General features: G+C 36.5%; 1 protein-coding gene across 5 annotated transcripts in view; it reads left to right on the top strand.

Annotated features, from left to right (window-relative positions):
• LOC306873366 (transmembrane protein 131-like) overlaps positions 1-18,577 on the top strand; it is a 50,152-nt gene that overhangs the window by 14,796 nt on the left and 16,779 nt on the right. For all 5 annotated transcript variants that reach the window (XM_079422613.1, XM_079422612.1, XM_079422615.1 and 2 more), the window contains exons 4-9: positions 2,561-2,632; positions 9,374-9,497; positions 9,650-9,766; positions 10,791-10,895; positions 15,370-15,447; positions 16,842-16,992. In XM_079422613.1, coding sequence (XP_079278739.1) covers positions 2,561-2,632; positions 9,374-9,497; positions 9,650-9,766; positions 10,791-10,895; positions 15,370-15,447; positions 16,842-16,992 — 647 coding nt within the window. The remainder of the gene's footprint in view (positions 1-2,560; positions 2,633-9,373; positions 9,498-9,649; positions 9,767-10,790; positions 10,896-15,369; positions 15,448-16,841; positions 16,993-18,577) is intronic.

The raw sequence follows: 18,577 nt of genomic DNA, 5'->3' as shown, positions 1-18,577 counted from the left end.
CCAATAACAAAGTGCATTTAATTTACACAGAACTAAAATAAGCTCACCTGAATCTCTTACTCTGTAGTTCCTGTTTCACCATAGACGGGATGTATACCCACAGGTGCCTTGATTTTTAACTTGATAGTTGATAATCTGATGTTCATGCAGTTCAGTGATTCAGACATTGCTCCCACTCACACCAGTACAGGTGAAAGACAGCCGCCATGCTGTTTCCTGATTCTTTATTAACTCTTGGGGTCAGTACACACAGGTTTTGTTTTCCTCTAGGCATACTATACGTTAAGGGTATAATTGAGCTTTTGTTATCATTTTTTTGACAGAATCATTGGATGTTCTGGAACACTTCTATAGCTGTGCTCACCACCCACCGGTAGCCATTTGATAACATAGCCGGCTGTTGGACCCAGTATCAAATCTACCCCGTGTCTTTTTATAAACTCGCTCAGTCATAGCTGACCGAGGGACTTGAATTCGGTGTAGTCCAGAATTATTTAGATTGGGGTGACTGCCATGAAGTTTAACAACATGAATAGCTTGTTTTACCAGTGTGATAATGGCCAGACAGAAACCTGTAACCAATTTTACTTTTTGAAAGTCAGTGCATATTTGATGCTCTTCCAGCTTCTCTATGTTCAATCTACTTTGTTCATTTCCCTTTTATGGAGAACTTTGAAAGCTGTTCAAAGCTATAAACATGTTCTCTGAGGCTTAGAAGTTTTCATAGAAGTATTGTTGGTTTGTTTCATATGTTCTTTCCTGTAACTGTTACAGAAGTGATTCATACCTCGAGCTCTCCTCTTTCTGTTGGTAATCAGTTATGAAGGCCACTGATATGTGTCTTCATGTCAGAGGTCCTAGCTGTTGAAAGCCTGGACAAGCCACTGACAGTGTTTAGAGAGGAAGAATTCCCCCACGACTCAATTGATGGTCTCTTCTACTCGCTGGAACCCTCTAGAGCTTTGGTTTTTGACGGTTAATGGCATATTCAGTAAAATATTACATTAATTTGCATTTCGTCCAAGATTCGTACGTCTGTCTTCTATGGGACAAAAACAGAAAAGGTTTTTTTTTTTTATTAATCCATCTGTGCGAGTCCATATAAGGCAAATGGGTGGAACCCTCAAAGTTGGCCCTAATCCTTACAACCCTGGTTGATGAATGTTGTCTGAAGTGAAACGATAGGTGTGTCAGAAAGATACGAATTGTTTAAACTTTTTAAGCGTATGACCATGGTGAGAAGTGATGCACTTTTCTTACAACTTTCACAATGCGCTTACATCACACTTCACAACATGCTGATTCACATCACATTCACAAGTTTTGAAGTCATGAATGTGCGTATGACTTCCGTATGGCAGCAGAAGAGATGGTGTGTATATTTCGCTAATAAAGAATTAAGCGATAATTGGGGGGGGGTTGGCATTTTATTAATAAAAAAAGTGAGTTGTCGCATACATTTCGGATGGTTACAATATAACAAACTGACATAGTCTACACAAGATGCAACAGATGTCACATCACGCCATGCCGCAACAGCTTGATGGTGTGTGCACACCAAAAGCGAAGTGAATATTTGCATCATTGCTCTATATACATTGCGTAATGCTCTCTTTCATTTTATGATACAATCAGATGTATCAATAACAGGGGTGCGATTGATAAATCGATTCTGCAGTTTTTTTTGTTTTTTTTTTTGTATTTCCCCCCCGAATGCATCACGGTTCTGAGGAATCGATTCTGAGCTTAGTTTTTAAGTTGGTGTTTTCAGAGAAACAAGCAGTTTATTAAAGCATTAGGAGAGTATAAAATGAGGCGTTTATGATTTGGTCTGCTTTGCCCTGCTGCCCACTTTAACTTCCTGTTTTTTTTAGTTTCCTGTTACCATTTTGCACACGTTATGTTTTGTATTACATTATGATTCTCTGGTGTTTGTTACATGGTTTCTGAATTTTGCAGCCTTATAACTTAGTTCAGTGTTTTTGTTGAGTTCACTTCATAACAGGTGGAAGTTCATTTAGCTTTTCTCAGTCTGTTTCTAATGTTCATATAAAATAAGATGATATTCTCATGCATCTTAAGTGTATTATGCAGAACAATGAAGTCATTCCCTAAAGACTGCCAACAAACTTGCTCTGTTTGTGGTTTATTAACATTCATGCATGTGAAAAGATGACATTTGTGTGATTAAAGTCAGTTCCCTTTTGCCTTTTCAAACCAGTGAAATGTTATCTCAGGACAAAGTCCAGGCACAGAACAACAAAATGAGTTTTTAATGCAGATTGAAATCAGGATTCATATTACATCCTGAGATCTTCAGTTAACTCAAATGGACTTTAAAGTGCTTCATTGCATAAAACTACACAGTAGTCATATGTTTTGATTTGTTCATGTATATACACTATGTAGCACATCATACAAAGTTTCTCTTCTTCCCCAGAGAGGAGCAAAACCTCTCTGGTGGTTTTGATTCTCTTGCTCAGTATTTTTAAAGCACTTTTTCTTGTAAAAAGCTTCAATCTGCCTGACGTTCACATGTATTTCTCTCTTTTCTCCTCAGCTCCTCGTTTTATGTGCAGGATAGTGGGAGACAGCTCCTGTTTCAGCCGCCCACACTGGATTTCGGACCACAGTAAGTATTTTATTTTATACACCCTCAATATCAGCACATACTGTATGTGTATATATGATCTTATATCTCCATAATAGGCTTATAAACTCATTTCATTTCAAACCATACTAATATATTTAAAAGAAGTCACATGATATAAACAATGACATGTAAGTGTTCAAGTTCAAATGTGGACAGATTTTTTTGTGTGTGTTGTTTATGTATTAGTACTTACTCAGCAAATTTTCATTTTGACCAAAAGGTGCATTTGTAAGTGCAATTTATTTGTGTACGTCTGCAGCAGCATTGCTGTAAATTGCTTTTTTAGATCATGTGATGAATGTAGCAATAAACAGCATATAATCTTTATATGAGATTTACTCTGCGAGTGGAGTGAAATGGAGTAACAGACGTGAAAGAGTGGCAAGGAGTGTTCAAACCATGTTGTGCTACTTTGTTACAGAAAAATAATGCGTTTTGCACATGTGAATATTCATTTATATTCAGTGAACAGTGGCAGAGTTTGGAGTGGACTGCACTGCTTTCAGTTTGACCTTAAGAAATAAAGAGTTGGAAAGTTGTGATGTCTGTTCCAATACTGATAGTCCCAGCTGGAGGGAGCATTACTGGGGGTTGTGACCTTTTATTTGGACACTGAGCCAGATGGTTTTCTTAGTGTGATTTTAGAGCTGCAACAACTAATAGATAAAATTGATAATTATTAATGAAAATAGTGATTTATTTAAAAACTAAATCTGCTTTTTTCTTTTTTAGGTTTTGTCTTCATTAGTGAAGTAACTTCACAGTAATGAAAATTAAATTTCTATGTTAAAAATCAAAGTTTCTAAAGCTTCAAAGGTCACGGGCATGTCATGCGGTCATTGTTGCATCAAGTGCTTTGGCAGAGTGCTGGTGCTGTTCAATGCATTTGAAAGGTATTTCATCAGGGCATAAATGTAGAAAAAGTAAATACGCAGTACACACCTTAAATAAGAAAGTGCAGTTCACGGCGCTCATGTAAAGAAGTAGCACTTGCATTTTCAAATGCAAAGAGTTTAAATTGCCAGCAATTGACCTTTGTCAAGCTATCAGTTTTCGCCAGGACATAATTTACATTTTACTGTTATATTTTTATTATCCAAACATTTCAGTTTTGCAGAAGGCTTGTCCTAACATGAAGTGTGTATTTAAATGTTCATGTTGTTGTTAAACTTGAAATACTTTGAGCGTGTGCATGCATGTCAATCATAAGTAGAGATAAGGTGTGTGCAGTCATTATAATATGAGATGGCAAATTTAGCGTTTAAATGTGCTACACATAGGATTTCAAATAATTATAGCTTAAGTAATTATTTATTATATAACCAGTAGCTTAAACGGTTCCATATATATAATATATATATATATATATAGTGGTCGACCGATATTATTATTATTTATTTTTTTATTTATTTTTTTTTTTTTTATGGTACAAATTTTTAGGTGGGCTACAAATGCTCACTGCACATAATTTCAGAAGTTCTCACAGATCGATTTGATGAAATCTTCAAGGTTTGTGAAATGGAAAGTTTATTAGATATTCAAAGCTTTGTTTAAATGATATTAAATGATATAATTCATGTTTGCTGAATATTGGTAGTATATAAGCTACAATATTTTTTGTATGCATTTATTATTTGAGCTGTTAAACAGAGACAGTAATCTAATGAAGACAGAGAATGGGAGCTCTGTGTGCTCAGGCGCTGTCAAGATAAAAGTCCCACTTCTAACAGAAAAACTTATCGTCTGATGATGATATTTAAAAAATCCCAAATATCCGATATATATTAAATATTTATGAAAGCTTTGAAAACATGACAGCTTTATATGTTTAATAGGGCTGTAAATCTTTGCTGACAGAGGATCCATTTGATTCATGATTCTTTGGTATTTAAGTACAATAAAAACATTGTAAATGTGAGTGACTAGAGATGGAAGCTCTATCTTTAAAAAAAAGTGTACTTCAATATTTAATCAGTAACACAATGCAGACATTACAGCATGAAAGTAGTTACCTCAGGAATACCTCAAGGCTACATATGCAAATAAAGAAAAAAACAATATTGCCTAAATGGCTTTAAGGTGTTCTGAAAGTGTTAGAAATGTTGCTGTTTTATCTTTTACACATTATAATATAATATGCATATTATATTTTTATAATATCTTATTCCCCCACACAAATATTGAATATGATCTTATAAGCCATTTCCACATAAATAAAGCCTAAAGATCAGCCATTGTTGCCAAACCAAATAATTGCATTTTTAATATATATTTTTTTAAACAAATATTTTGAAACGAGCTGCTCTAGATACACAGTGTGTATTGGTGTATTACATAATGTTTCTCTGCACATGTATGCACAGGTAGCTAATAGTCTACACCTTGTTTTACTGGTACATGTTCCTGCAGTGATGCAACACACTAGTGCTTAACCTTTCTGCAGGAGAGAGAAAGAAACAGGCATCTGGCAGCTAATTTCATCAGCGCTTCTGCACCACCATCCACATGTTATGATCTGTCTTTACACTCACACACACCCCTCATTCTGCCATCACTGCTTCCACTGGGACTCACATAGAGAGACAACAGCTTCGACCTGGACTGACATTGCTGGGCAGTGTTGCATCATTTTATTTTACTTCTGCTTGCAAATTTGGGACCCTTTTGCCAACAAGAGATTGCCCAGTTCTACCTTTTTATGAGTAATAACCAATACACATCTATTTTTTTAAGAGTTTCAGTTCTTAAGTTCTTCTTTTTGATTCAAGAAACTAAATGATCATATAACAAAACAATAATAATCTTCATTTTTATTTATTTGTATTTGTTACTGTATGTTTATTTTAATTAATATTGTATCCTACATTAATAATGATAGTAATTGTTGTTGTTGTTTTTATTATTATTATTATTTATGCCATAATATTTCTAAGTAATGCCATTGTAACATTTTTAATTGAACTGAAATATTTTTTTCTGTGATGCATCAAGATTAATTTTTTACAGAAATGACAAACTAAATTCTACTTTTCTTGACAAGCAATTATTTCGCTGCTGTGAGAGCAGCTAAAAGTAAAGATCTTTGTTGGACGGACAAGGTGAAGTCCCAAAAGTCATTCATGAAAAAAATGGCGCGGAGTCAAACATATCTCAGTACCCAACAAATATGATAGGTCCTGTGAGAGCGGAGTCCAAAAAGGTGAGAGAGAGGGGCACTCCCCCAAAAAAATGCAAAAACGTGCCTAAAACTCCTTGGGAACAGAGATTACAGAGATTAAACTCTGCAGCAGATTGGATCTCCAGGGAAAGATTTGAGGAACCCTGAACAAGCTTATTAATACATTTCTCTAGACGACGAGATGGAATCAAAGAAAGTGGCCAGTAACTAGAACAGGAAGTCGGATCTTTCTTTTTTTTTAACGAGAGAAATAACAGCTATATTAATAGATGGGTGAAATGAGCCTCGAGTAACTGAAAAATGTATCACATCAAAGTTGAGGGGGCCTAAACCGACCAAAAAGTAGTATACAATTTAATTGGAATGCCATCTATGCCTGGGGATTTCCCCTTGTTCATAGATCGAATTGCTGACTCCAGCTCCTGAAGAGTGATCGGTTCAGCCAGGTTTTCCAAATCTGAATCTGACAGCCTGGGTAAATCAAGGTTGGACAGAAAAGATGCAAATGAGTCAGGGTCACCATCAGCAGAAGAAGTATAGAGGTTAGAGTAAAAAGGCAATATTAATGTCTTTTTGGTCTGTCATAATGAGCCCAAATATTAGCAAACTTTTCACTGTTGCGTAATCTTAGTGCTAAAAGGTGGCTTGGTCTACTCCCTTGAAAATAATAATTCTGCCTGGATCTTTGGATCAGGAATTCTGCCCTGGATCTCAGTAATGAATTGAGTTCAGACCTAACCGCCATGATTTTACTGAGTGTATTGTCTTAGAAACAACGCTGATTATCTCTAGTCAGATTCTGGAGCTGTGATTCCAGTTCAACTATCTTTGTGTCGGTTTTTTTCATGTTTTTTTCATATGCCTCTTTCCTGGAAAAAGGAAAGAGGCATATGAAATTGAGTTATTCCTTGTAAACCCTTTAACTGCATTCCAAAGTGTTCGAGGATCATCCACTGAACCTTGGTTAATTTCAATAAACTCAGCAAATTTATTTCTGAATTGACTGCAAAAATTTTCATCCTGTAACAATTTAGGGTTAAATCGCCATTTAGTGGCACGAGATGGCAGAGGGATGAAAGATAATCTGCACAAATTTCCATCATGATCTGACAGAGATAAGGAACATATATCATAATCATGAACAGCTGAAGATAAAGAAGTAGAAATTAAAATAGTCAATTCGTGTATAGGATTTATGAGTAGCAGAAAAGAAAGTGAAAGACTTAGCAGAAGGGTTTAATAAACGCCAACTATCCACCAATGGATAGTTACACATTGCCGAAATTTGTCAGAACACAAAGCTTGAGAGTGTGATTGCTTTGGTCCAGATCTATCTAGGATATGCGACATTACAGAATTCATATCTGCACCCAATACGATTTCAAAATCTGAAAACTTCAAGGGATAGGTTGACAAAACAGAGAAAAAAGTACAAGGGGCATAAACTGAGAGAAATACAATATTCCTATTCTCCACTATTGTTTTTATATGTTATTCTACCATCTGTATCACAACCTTTATCTAAAATAGTCATATTTAAAGTCCTCCGCACCAATATTAGGACGCTCTTGGTTTTAGTATCCGAAGATGAGTGAGATACCACTTCATAAAATGTATTATTACACCTGTGTATATCCTCCTCTTTCAAATGGGATTCTTGAACTAACACTATATCAATTTTTCTTCTTCGCAAAAAATCCAGAAAACCTGTACGTTTGTGAGGGCCATTTAGCCCATTAATATTACAACTCAAGAATATTAAGGTCAGTCATAAGTATCAAACAGAATTACTGCATAATAAGACTCAATACAAGTTTGAAAATAAAACCAGTTGAGTCTACCATTAAACCACCCCCCACCCTCCCCGTTACCATTCAAAAAAATATAAACACATTCCCATGAACTATGGCAGATCAAACCAAGAACAAACCTTGATCTGCCAGCACCCCTTAATGTGGTCCGTGGCGTCAATAAAAACCTGCACATTACTGTAGCACCAACATTGGCCCCATAGTCACACATTGACTAAGTAGTATTTCTATTTAAAAAAAAAAAAAAGATGGAAAGAAAAGAGAGATAAAGAATACAACTAAAATAAAATATCATAATCAGTAAGTGATAATGTATGCACAATGAATAATGAATTAAGAAGTGAACAGTGAAAGTCACCTAACCATTTAGAGCATCTCTTCTCCGATTAGACAGCAAATGTCCAGCTGAAGTTCACTGAGAGTTGGTGGATGAAAGGGATCTGAGAACAACTCTTGCTTCTTATGGGGAATATAGCATTTTCGGTTCACCTTGATTGAGAATGACCTTCAGCGTTGCAGGATAAAGGAGAAAATTCTGGATGCCAGCGTCTCTCATCTCCTTCCTAATTGGCGCAAATGCACTTCTTTTTGCGGTGACCGGAGAAAAATCTGGAAAGAAAGACAGCGTTGCTCTGTCTGAAGTTTTCACCGGGGCATGCAATCTGGCGACCCGCAAGAATGAGCTCCCTGTCCGTGTACCGCAGCAGTTTAAAGATGAAAACCCATGGTTTAGCGCCATCTGAGGAGAGCCTTGTGTACACGCGATGCGCTCGCTCCACTTCAATCTCTTTGCCCGCCAGAGACGGGAGCCACGTCGGTAGCGATCTTTTCAAAAAGCCCATAGGGTCGTCCTTTTCAGAACCTTCAGGCAATCCAACCAGATGCAGATTGCTGCACCTATTGCGATCCTGTAAGTCCACAACCTGTTGCTCGTGCGCGGCAACGCGCCTATCATGATCTGCAACAACTTGCTTTTGTTCTCTCATCTCCCCTGTAAGAAGATCCAGTTTAGAACATAGCGACTGAACAACTGACATGTGAGAAGCGAACTCATTCCGCATCGCCGTCAACTCGGTTCTTATTTAATTTATCAAGAGACCAGATAATGAAGAACTGATGACTGAAGTTTACAAGTCAATAAACTTAGTCTGTCCATTAGGAGTGTTAAGTTTTAGTAACTGAAGATGTAGTGTGCCTAGTCTGTCACATGAACACTTGAGATTCAGTATTGGTTTAAATGGTGCAAAGGATCTGCAGGCGTTTTTATTGGCTGCCGTGTTTTACATGCTGATATTCACGCACCTCTTTCAAAGCTGACTTTTGACCACAGGAACATCATAACATAAAGATCTGAACTGCTAAGCTTTCTGTGGTTAGAATCAGCTTTGAAAGGTCAACTCGAGTCTTTTAATAGACGTATGTGGCTTTGAGTGACATTTACTTTCATCTTTGCTCAAGTCTTGTAACACTGTGATGCTTTGAGGAAGTGTGCACTTTGAAAGTCTGCATTTTTAGTCGGGAGACTGAAATAAACGATCTCCATTTGAGTATGGTTATGTTTAAAGGCAATGAATGCTCATAAAACCATAGCATTCCCTGATATATCAGTCATTTAGATCAGTTTTTCCGTTTCACAGTGGTTGCATTCACAGTGACATGCTTTAACAAAAACATTCTGATGAAAATGATTTTGGAGTCTGAAATGCTGTATTTCTCGCTGTCATTTTGCAGGCCGGTGGGGCTGCCAAGAGCTGAAACCGTATATATCCACAACCCCAGCCCAGAGCTCCCAGTCTCTCTGCTCTCTGTGTTTACATCCAGCAGACATTTTCACATGCCTTCCTTCCACAGAAGGGTAAGTTTGCACCTCGTTTCCCATTTGGGCTGCTTTCTCTGTTCCTCTACATCAGTTTAATCACTCTCATTGTCCCATATTAATGTAATCCAGCGTTCCGTGTCGTTCAGTTTCTTGCATAGTGTTTTTTTGTTTTGATTTTTGCTTTACAGGCGATTCCGCCCAGAGGGAGAACATCTTTTAAAATAATTTTCCTCCCCACGGTGGAGGGCAATGAAGAAATCTCTTTATTTATTAACACATCAAACCATGGGGTGATATCATACCAGGCAAGTTTTATAGAATTATACTATTACACAGTCATTCTTTCACTTAAGAGGTTTCATAGAGACATATTTTTACTCGGGGGCATACTAAGGAGACGCGGGAGAGATTCATATTTAAAAGGGGTTTATTTAGCTTGGCAGCAGTACAAAAGCTGTCAAAAGCTGCATAAAATGACAATGGTAAATGGTATTCCCACGGTTAGCAATCATTTAAGATTTTTTTTTCCTCAACCAAAGTACATATTACAAGACAAATGTAATATTCATGACCAGACCTCGGCCTTGCAAAATTTCTGTGTGTTTTTTGCCTGCTTTGTTCATAACACTCTTTCAGTTGTTTTTTTAACTGTTGTTAACTGAATCAAGGTCACACTGTCTCTTTCTGGAAATGTAGGGCAGTTATGTATATTACTGTACATAGTGATGAGTAACAGGTTTAAATCTTTTGCAATAGTCGAAATAGTGTGATACTGGATGACTGTCATCGAACAAATTCACTTTAATCACCAAAGTAATCTACTTTGACATATATATTAGTATTCAGGTCATGTAAAGTATGTTTTCTTCTGTTTTCACTGTGAGTAAGTTTCTGGTGACCTGATAAAACCTGTAACACCACTGTATCAAACTACCTCATGTATGAGGAAACAAAGTCTTTAAGTCTACACTACCAGCCCAAAGTTTAGAAACACCTACTAATTTTTTGTTTTTTTGTTTTATCGCATTACCTTTCAAAAGTTGTTTTTTGTCTGGTACGAAAGCTGTATTCACTTGATCAAAAATACAGTAAAAACAGTAATAGTGTACAATTTTATATAAATGTTTTCTTTTTTTTCTATATATTTACTATGTTTTTTAAAATGCCATTTATTTCTGCAATGGCAAAGCTGAATTTTCAGTAGTCATTACTCCAGTCTTCAGTGTCACATGATCCTTCAGAAACAGAACATTCTAACATTAAGATATATTATTATCAATGTTGACAACAGTCTTTGAAATGTGTTTTGTATCTCTCTCTCTCTGCCAGGTTTTTGGGGTTGGTGTCCAGGGGGGATCAGTCAAGGACGTCCATAGAAAAGATAGCGTTCTGATATTTCCCCACATACAGAGCATTAATATAACACAAACTCAGGTAAGTGTATTGCATGCGGATATGCTCTTTGCTTAGTTTTGTGCTTAAACATGCAGATGTTCTTTTTTGTTTACTATTCTTTGTGCTGGATGACACATGAGGTCCAGCAACAGCTGAGTGCTTCTGTCTCCTATTACTGTCATTGCCATTGGCACAAACACACACACACAGGACATCATACATTAGACTGAGTCTATGTAAAGCAATATTTAATGTGTGTTACAAGTTTGTGACGCCACATAAAAATGTGTTACTAACCACCCAGCCAAATTTGATAAAAAAAAACACCAAGTAAATAAAACGTTATTAAAAAAGAAGCAGTACTCGCGGACAACAACCGTTGTTGGCGCTGTTGGTACTGAATTTTTTATTAGCCCACTCGTGGGGAAGCTGCTGCCTCCCTCAACTGTCAAATACAAATAAATTTAAACAAGGAGGCCGAGCTGTTTTGTAAATTATCACAACTAGGTAATATGCATTTACGTGACAAAGGTATATTGCTAGCTGACGGTAATGACAGTAAATCGCTATATATGAGCGGGCGAACCACTGATGCTAATGCGCTCTAGTTATTATATTGTTAGGGGAGGGGCCATGCTTAGTGGCTCCACTGCGTCATTTACTGCTTTTACACTGGGGCTGGTGCCAGAGCTGGAACTGGTGCTCGCCCAAAAATGGCACTCGTTCAGAACCAGCTCGTGTTTCCACTGGCAGGGAGCAGAACCCTCTGCATCAGCAACATTTGACGGAAGCAGAGAGCTGATCTATTGTCAACCATTAATTGTTGTGTTAATGTTGTTCATTTACATGTTCTCCGACGGCTTTTAAAAATAGTCTTGTTCGAGATGCATCGGCACCGTGTAAACCGATCTGTGTATTACATCAAAGTACCGCGAGTGCATTTCAAAAGCATAAATGCCTCGTCCCAATTCGCCTACTTATACTATGCCCTGAAAGTATGTACTCTTTTTGTGAAGAAAAAGTACATACTTTTGAGTATGTAGCAGAATAGTAGGCAAGCTTTGGGACATACTACTTCGTCATGGCTGTGTCTTTAACGGACGCTCTGTTGCTTAGTTACGTGCATCCTGTAACTGTTTAAACTGCCCTGTCGGTCGTCTTGTCACAGTCAACATCATCCACTTTTCGTTTAATTTGATTTCCTACCGTATTGGAGAGAAATAAAGAAGCACATCGCGGGTCTTTCATGCCAAGAACTCAAGTGTTTGCATGATGCATTTCAAAGTTAAACACCAAACGTATAAAAGTTCACATTGTTGCTGCAGATGAAATATAACGTGGATAACATTAAATAAATATTTTTTCATCAGGTTAGACATTGATTATTTATCACTCAAATCCCTTTCTCTACCTGTCCATCGGTCGCGTATATCTGCCATGTTTGTAGTTTTTTAATGCTATTTATGCGTGTTTGTAGTTCTAATCGAATCCCCGTCCACCGCGCAGTGTTGTGGGCAATATTAGCCGTTAGAGTGTGCATCGATATGCACTTCGAATTCTAACCGGAATCTTTGGCATACTTTTTTAAACATACTATGATTTGGGACATACTGATTCTATTTTCGAATACTGTTTAGCACATATAGTATGCGAATTGGGACGCAGCAAAAGAATCGTCTGCTCTCCAATTGACCTATCCTAAGCCCCGCCCCCCTTAGTTACTGTTGCGCACTCGGACAAACAAACTGAGTTGCTAATGTGACAGCTGTCAGTGTGAAAACGTTAGCTATTTAGGTTTGTACGTTAGGATTGACTCACTAACTTTAACATTAGTTTTAGCCAGAGATTCCTTGTCGAAGCACAAGATGACATTTAATGTTCTGCTTGAGCAGATGAAAATTATAACTTAATGAGAGTATGACAACCAGAAAATTACAGTTTTTGTCTTCATTGGGATTGGGGTTAAATGCTTAGGGACATTTTTGCTCTGTTTTGTTTGGGTTTAGGATATGTAATAAATTCTATTGCCTATCCGCTCGGGATACCTGGAATCATTGTTTCAAGTACCCTAGGCACATCATTTTGCCATTTTTGTAGCATAAACACCATCAAACCGATGAAAGCTTCCCGTGCAACTGATACTTGACTGCTATTTGGCTCATCTGCATTTGAGGAGAGGGGCTTACTGATAGGTCAAGTGCTGTTGCGGTAAAAGCAGTAATTGAGACACGAGTTCAGGCCTGAACACAAAAATGGTGAAAAACTGTTAAACTAGACAATTCAGTACTACATAGTTCACAGTCAATGTAACGTGTTTTCAGTATTACATTTATAATGTGTTTAGAAACAATTTTCAATTGCCTTTACACGGACTTCAAAAAAATACCAAAACAGCCATACTGTGAGACACCCATGTAAACCCACATGACTAAAGTCTTGTTTTTGTTGATATTATTCTTAAGGCCTGCACAGAAAGCAAAAATTACGGCCATAGGGGCTGTTGACAACACATTTTTGTGTCCACTGCGCTGCTTTTCGATTGTTTATCTCTGTAAACATTCACTAGACTGCGTCTTGCACCTTACAACTTAAAAAAAAAAAAAAAAAAGTATCTAAACCTTTGTTTGAATGGCCCCTTAGAATACTGGGATCTAATGCAGTCAACTGGGGTACTTGTACTCAACGGGATAGTTGGAGCCATTTTGGTTTTGCTTTGTTAACCTATTAAACAAACAAACTAATATAAAAACTTAATTAACATCAGAGCTGTTAATAAATAAAATTATGAATATAAAATTATCAATTTTGCAGTTACTATCACATTTAAGTTTAGTTCAAAGACAATATGCCAGATATTGGCAGTTATTTTAATATACAAATTACTATAAGCATTTCTGTTTTCCTGTCTGTTTCTATTGTCACAATAGAAATCTGCATCACAAGACCACTGTATAGTTCTTCTAAGTGTTGATGGTTGGACAGAGGTAGACGATGGTCTGTTTTATCTCATATAGGAGTTCTGCAGGGTCTCGGCTCTCATAAACAAGTTTAAATATAGATGCGCTTCTGTTGTAGCGGCCACATTCAAAGTAAGCTCTATGTTTGGATGAAGCCACTGCAATTTCACTAGCTCTTGTGCTGAATGATAACTGAATATAAATGGCTATTCCTCTAAGATCCAACAGATCCAATGGCTAAGATTCAACAGACTGGTCTGTTGGCACAAGATGACCGACCCCCTTCCTTATTTTGATAATCTGAACATAGAGGAGCATGTGTGAATGTATTCAAACTTCTACCTTCACACTGACTAATTTGAGATAAATTTAAGGTGGTTATATGTGGCGTGACACTGTGTTGGTTCTACCTTATTAGCTAAAAGTGAGCATGACCAGATAATTACCACATACATTTTAGAGGAGGGATGACTTAACCCTGCTGTTCGCTTATAATTTGGCTAAGTGCTGTACAGCTGACTTGTTAAGATACTGTATTGACGTTACAGACTTGATAACAGTAAGGGATGTTTCACCTGCTGAAATCTTGCTGCTCTTGGAAGAAGGGTGATCAATTAATCGGGTTCTTCTGACATTTCACACCGATTCGCTGTCATATTGCAGTGCCTCATTTTTCACCATGGACAATCAGTGTCTTGCTGTTTGCAAAATGTGCATGACCTTTTTAAGGGGATAAGCCTTCTACGGCTATTAAGTGTTAAAATTTAGTTTGTTCTGTCATCATTTGTTTACTCTCATGTCTTTCCAAACCTGTATGAATTCCTCTCTTTTATGGAACACAAAAAAAATTCAGCAGAATCTCCAAGGAGCATTCTACAGTATACTACTTTTAAGTTTTATTAGGGATTTGTTGTCATATTTTGAGCTTGACAGCCCCTAGATAACATGTATTTTGAAAAAAAAAAAAAAAAAGTGAACATTTTTCACTTGCCCCTCATTTTGTGAAAGTCGTACAGGTTTGGAATGGCATGGTTTGTTATTGTTCACATATACAGTCACATACACATCCCACATTTAGATCCCTTCATTTAAGAACATTTATTGAAATAATCTGTGCAAAAATCACTTAAGCCACTAGTTTTAGAGTGTAAATTCAGTTCACTTCTGTAGATAGAGATGACTACCTGTCTTTTAAAGGGGCCCATCTTTAGTGACTGATGGTTTTGAAGGTATTGAATTATTCATGTTGCCTGAAGAGGTAGAGGAAATGAAAGTTAACAAATTTAATGGAGAACACATAAAGAATGAACAAAAAAGCTGCACTGGGCCTCTGAAGATGCATTTGCTGCCTTAGAATCATTAAAACACTTTCTTTGTTCACTTTTGAAACTAGCTTACAAAAAATTGGGCTTTTTTTGTGTTGTATTATATATTGTTATAATAATATTAAGTTGCTGCTGATGAAAGTGTCTGCTTAATGTTAATTAGGTTTAATTTGTCTGAAAAGAGCTTCTGAGCTAATGAATTTGAAGGGTCTTTCTCTTTTGCTCCTGCAGGAAGATGCTTCTAATGTAACAATTTTAGGTCTGCTGCTTGACTGCAGTTTACCAAAAATGTTCTACAATCAGCCCCAGGTAAGATGTAATCCCAGTTTCAGGAACTTTTTTAAGGCCTGTTCACACAAAGACTAATATTCGGGATGAAAACTGGGTGCGATTTAAACATTTTAAGTTGAATGAATGGCTGTTAATTTGAATGCATCTGTTCAGATCTGTTCAGTTTTTTATAGAAATATGTTCTCATTTCTATGAAGAAAACTAGCCGAGCTATATGATTTACGCTTATGGTCACATGCCCAGACCTGCTGCGGTTACATAAAACTACAGTTTGGTAACTTTTGCTAAGAGTCGGTGAATAGCAGAGAAAGATTTCGGAGCCGGCTCTCTTATATTTGTACTCGTTGTTGGTGTTTTATAAACACTGCAGCATATACAAAAAATACAGTATGAAAACATATAAATTTGGTGTGACTTCATTTCTTCTCCAGGGCAAGAAGGTGTCATAAACTGAAGGTTGTGCAGCGCTTTGTGTCCCAGAAAACTTATATTTCTGCTTTTCTGTAAGGGCCACCTCAGAGAGTGAATTTACATTTTCCTGCAGCCTGTTTTTTATGAATTGGTTTGAACAGACAAACGGCACAATACAGTTGTGCCAAATTTTCATCCCAAACATTCATGTTTGTGTGAACAGGCCTTGAGAAATGACTATTTTACCACTACTTCTACTTCTGCATATAAGGAACTTTAGGTACTTCCTAATGACAGTGGAAATGTGGGAGATCCTGTAGCCAGCGACTATTCCAATTCACATAAAAACAGGTTTTTTTTTTATGTGCATTTTTTTTTACTGTTTTCTCTCTTTTAAACTAATTGATTTGTCTCTTACCTTAGCAGATCCATTGTTAATGGCATAAAACCGACAATATATCCAGAGAGTAATGAAAGCTCAGGTCCAAACCTGACATCCTCTATCGTTGTTGTTGCATGAGGAAAAAAAACTTTTCTTCCATTTACAGTTTAGCATAACCATATTGTTCGCAGAAATAACATCTCTACATTGAGTCCCTGTTGGATTACAGCATCATTGTAGGTGTGAATGCAAGAAGCAAAAGCCTCCTTAAATGTATAGCTCCTTGTAGAGGTCTCCTTCCAGTTAGTCCTGGTTGGAAAGTCCTAGAACTTCATGTTGGAACGCAGCTAATAGCTCAGTAGGGAGTTGATGGTGCTATTAACACCTATCCACTCAGAGACCATGCACACCAACATCTAATTCTTTTAAAATTAAGCCTACACATATAACCATCTAGCGAGGAGACGGCTTTAGTTGCATTGATTTTAGAAGTTATTTGGTGATTGAATATTGGGACATGGCATGTCTTGTTTAGTTGGAACGCTTTGCATTACTGTGTTGACGGGTGTCTAGCTTGTCGATTAAATGTTTCTTTACGTTTCTTTCTCTTTCCTCACAGGGTTGGTGTTTAGTATCAGAGGAAGGCAGAATTGCACTTCAGATTAGTCTTTCTGAAAGAGGGGAAAGGCCGACCTACTTGGACAAACTCAAGCCATACGTGCTTGAGAATATTGTGGTGCTGCTGGTCCTCCCACCACCAGATGCTGTCTGTATGTCCATTTGTACTTTTATCCATATTTTTAAGTGACTTTTCTAGCTCTTCACACTTTTAGATTATAAACTCATTTGTTTTCTGCTGCAGATACAAGAAATGCATGGCTTGATTTTTTTTTTTTTTTTTTTTTTTTTATTCAAAAAAATTTTTTTTTTTATTCCTCCTAGTAATATTTGTGAATTTTTGTAAGAATTTTGCTGGCTTTATTTATTGGCTTTTATTTATTTTTCCCGGTGATCTTTGACTTTATTTTGACCTTATCAGCATTTGTTTATCTTTTGCTAAGATTCTCAGAAAACACACACCAAAAAATTTTTTTCAGTTTGAACAAATTTATGGTGTCACTGGGCAGTTTGTTACGTGGCCGCTGTGTCCGTCGTGTTTTCACACTCCCCATGTGAGATTGGCATGATTCTGTTTTAACACGTTTCCACTCACACTTTTTTTGTTTGGACTCCTGGATTGCACTCATGGGTTCGTGGGGCCCTAGGCGAGATCATAAAAAATGCATCCTAGTGGTGTAAAAATATCATAACATAAATAGCCTCAGAATCACAACAATATCTTTTTTTTTTTTTTTTTTTTTTTTTTAAGAGAAAGCACAAACATATCACTCACTATATAACTATATAATTGGTTATCTAATGCAACAGATTCATTGTAAACAAACAACAATTTAGGCAGAGAGATATGCAAAAGCAATCAGTCATACAAGTCTTTGTTTACACTGCACACAAATCAATTTGTTTTTTGAAATTCTTTAAGACAATCTTAAAATGTTACAAAATATTTTAATTTCATATAAATGCTGTTCTTTAAACTTGCTGTTCATTAAAGACTCCTGAAAAAAATTATTCCACCAACTTATTAATCACCACAACTGTTTTCAACGTTAAGGTTAAAAAGGAATATTTCTTGAGCACCAAATTAACATATTAGGAGGATTTCTAAAGGATCATGTGACACCAAAGACACCAGCTTTGCCATCACAGGATTGCATTACGGTTTAAAAATATATTAAATTTGAAAACTAAATACTAATTAATTATAACAAAATCTAACAATATTGCTGTATAGTATTTCTGTACAGTATTAAAAAAAATAAATAAATGCAGTCTTGGTGAGCATGAGACTTTTTAAAAAAGTCATATCCATTCAAGCATTTAAACTTTTTAATGTTAGTGTACATGTTATTAAACTCTAGTCTACTACATTTGAATTTACTACATGTACTTAATTGGAAATACACATTTTAGTTTAATTTTTAGTAATATGCCACTGAAAATGAATGCACACTCGGGCGTAGTAATGTGACTCAAAGCACCTTGAGTTTGTCATTAATTTTCAGTATTGAATAATCTAACGAGTCAGTTATTTAATCTAAACCACAGACATGTGCAAATAATTATATCACCTGGAGACGTCTTGTCATAGATTTCATCTCTGCTTTCAAAACCATCGGCCTACTTGAACTCAATAAACACTAAGATAATGAGCATAGACTCTATTTCACTTCCTTATTGAAGTGTTTTTACTCTAAGATACTCTTTGTATCTGATGCATAATTGCTTAATCACTCA

The sequence above is a fragment of the Barbus barbus genome (assembly GCF_936440315.1).
Source record: "Barbus barbus genome assembly, chromosome: 8".
Classification (NCBI taxonomy): domain Eukaryota; kingdom Metazoa; phylum Chordata; class Actinopteri; order Cypriniformes; family Cyprinidae; genus Barbus; species Barbus barbus.
This window is presented reverse-complemented; position numbering and strand designations above follow the sequence as displayed.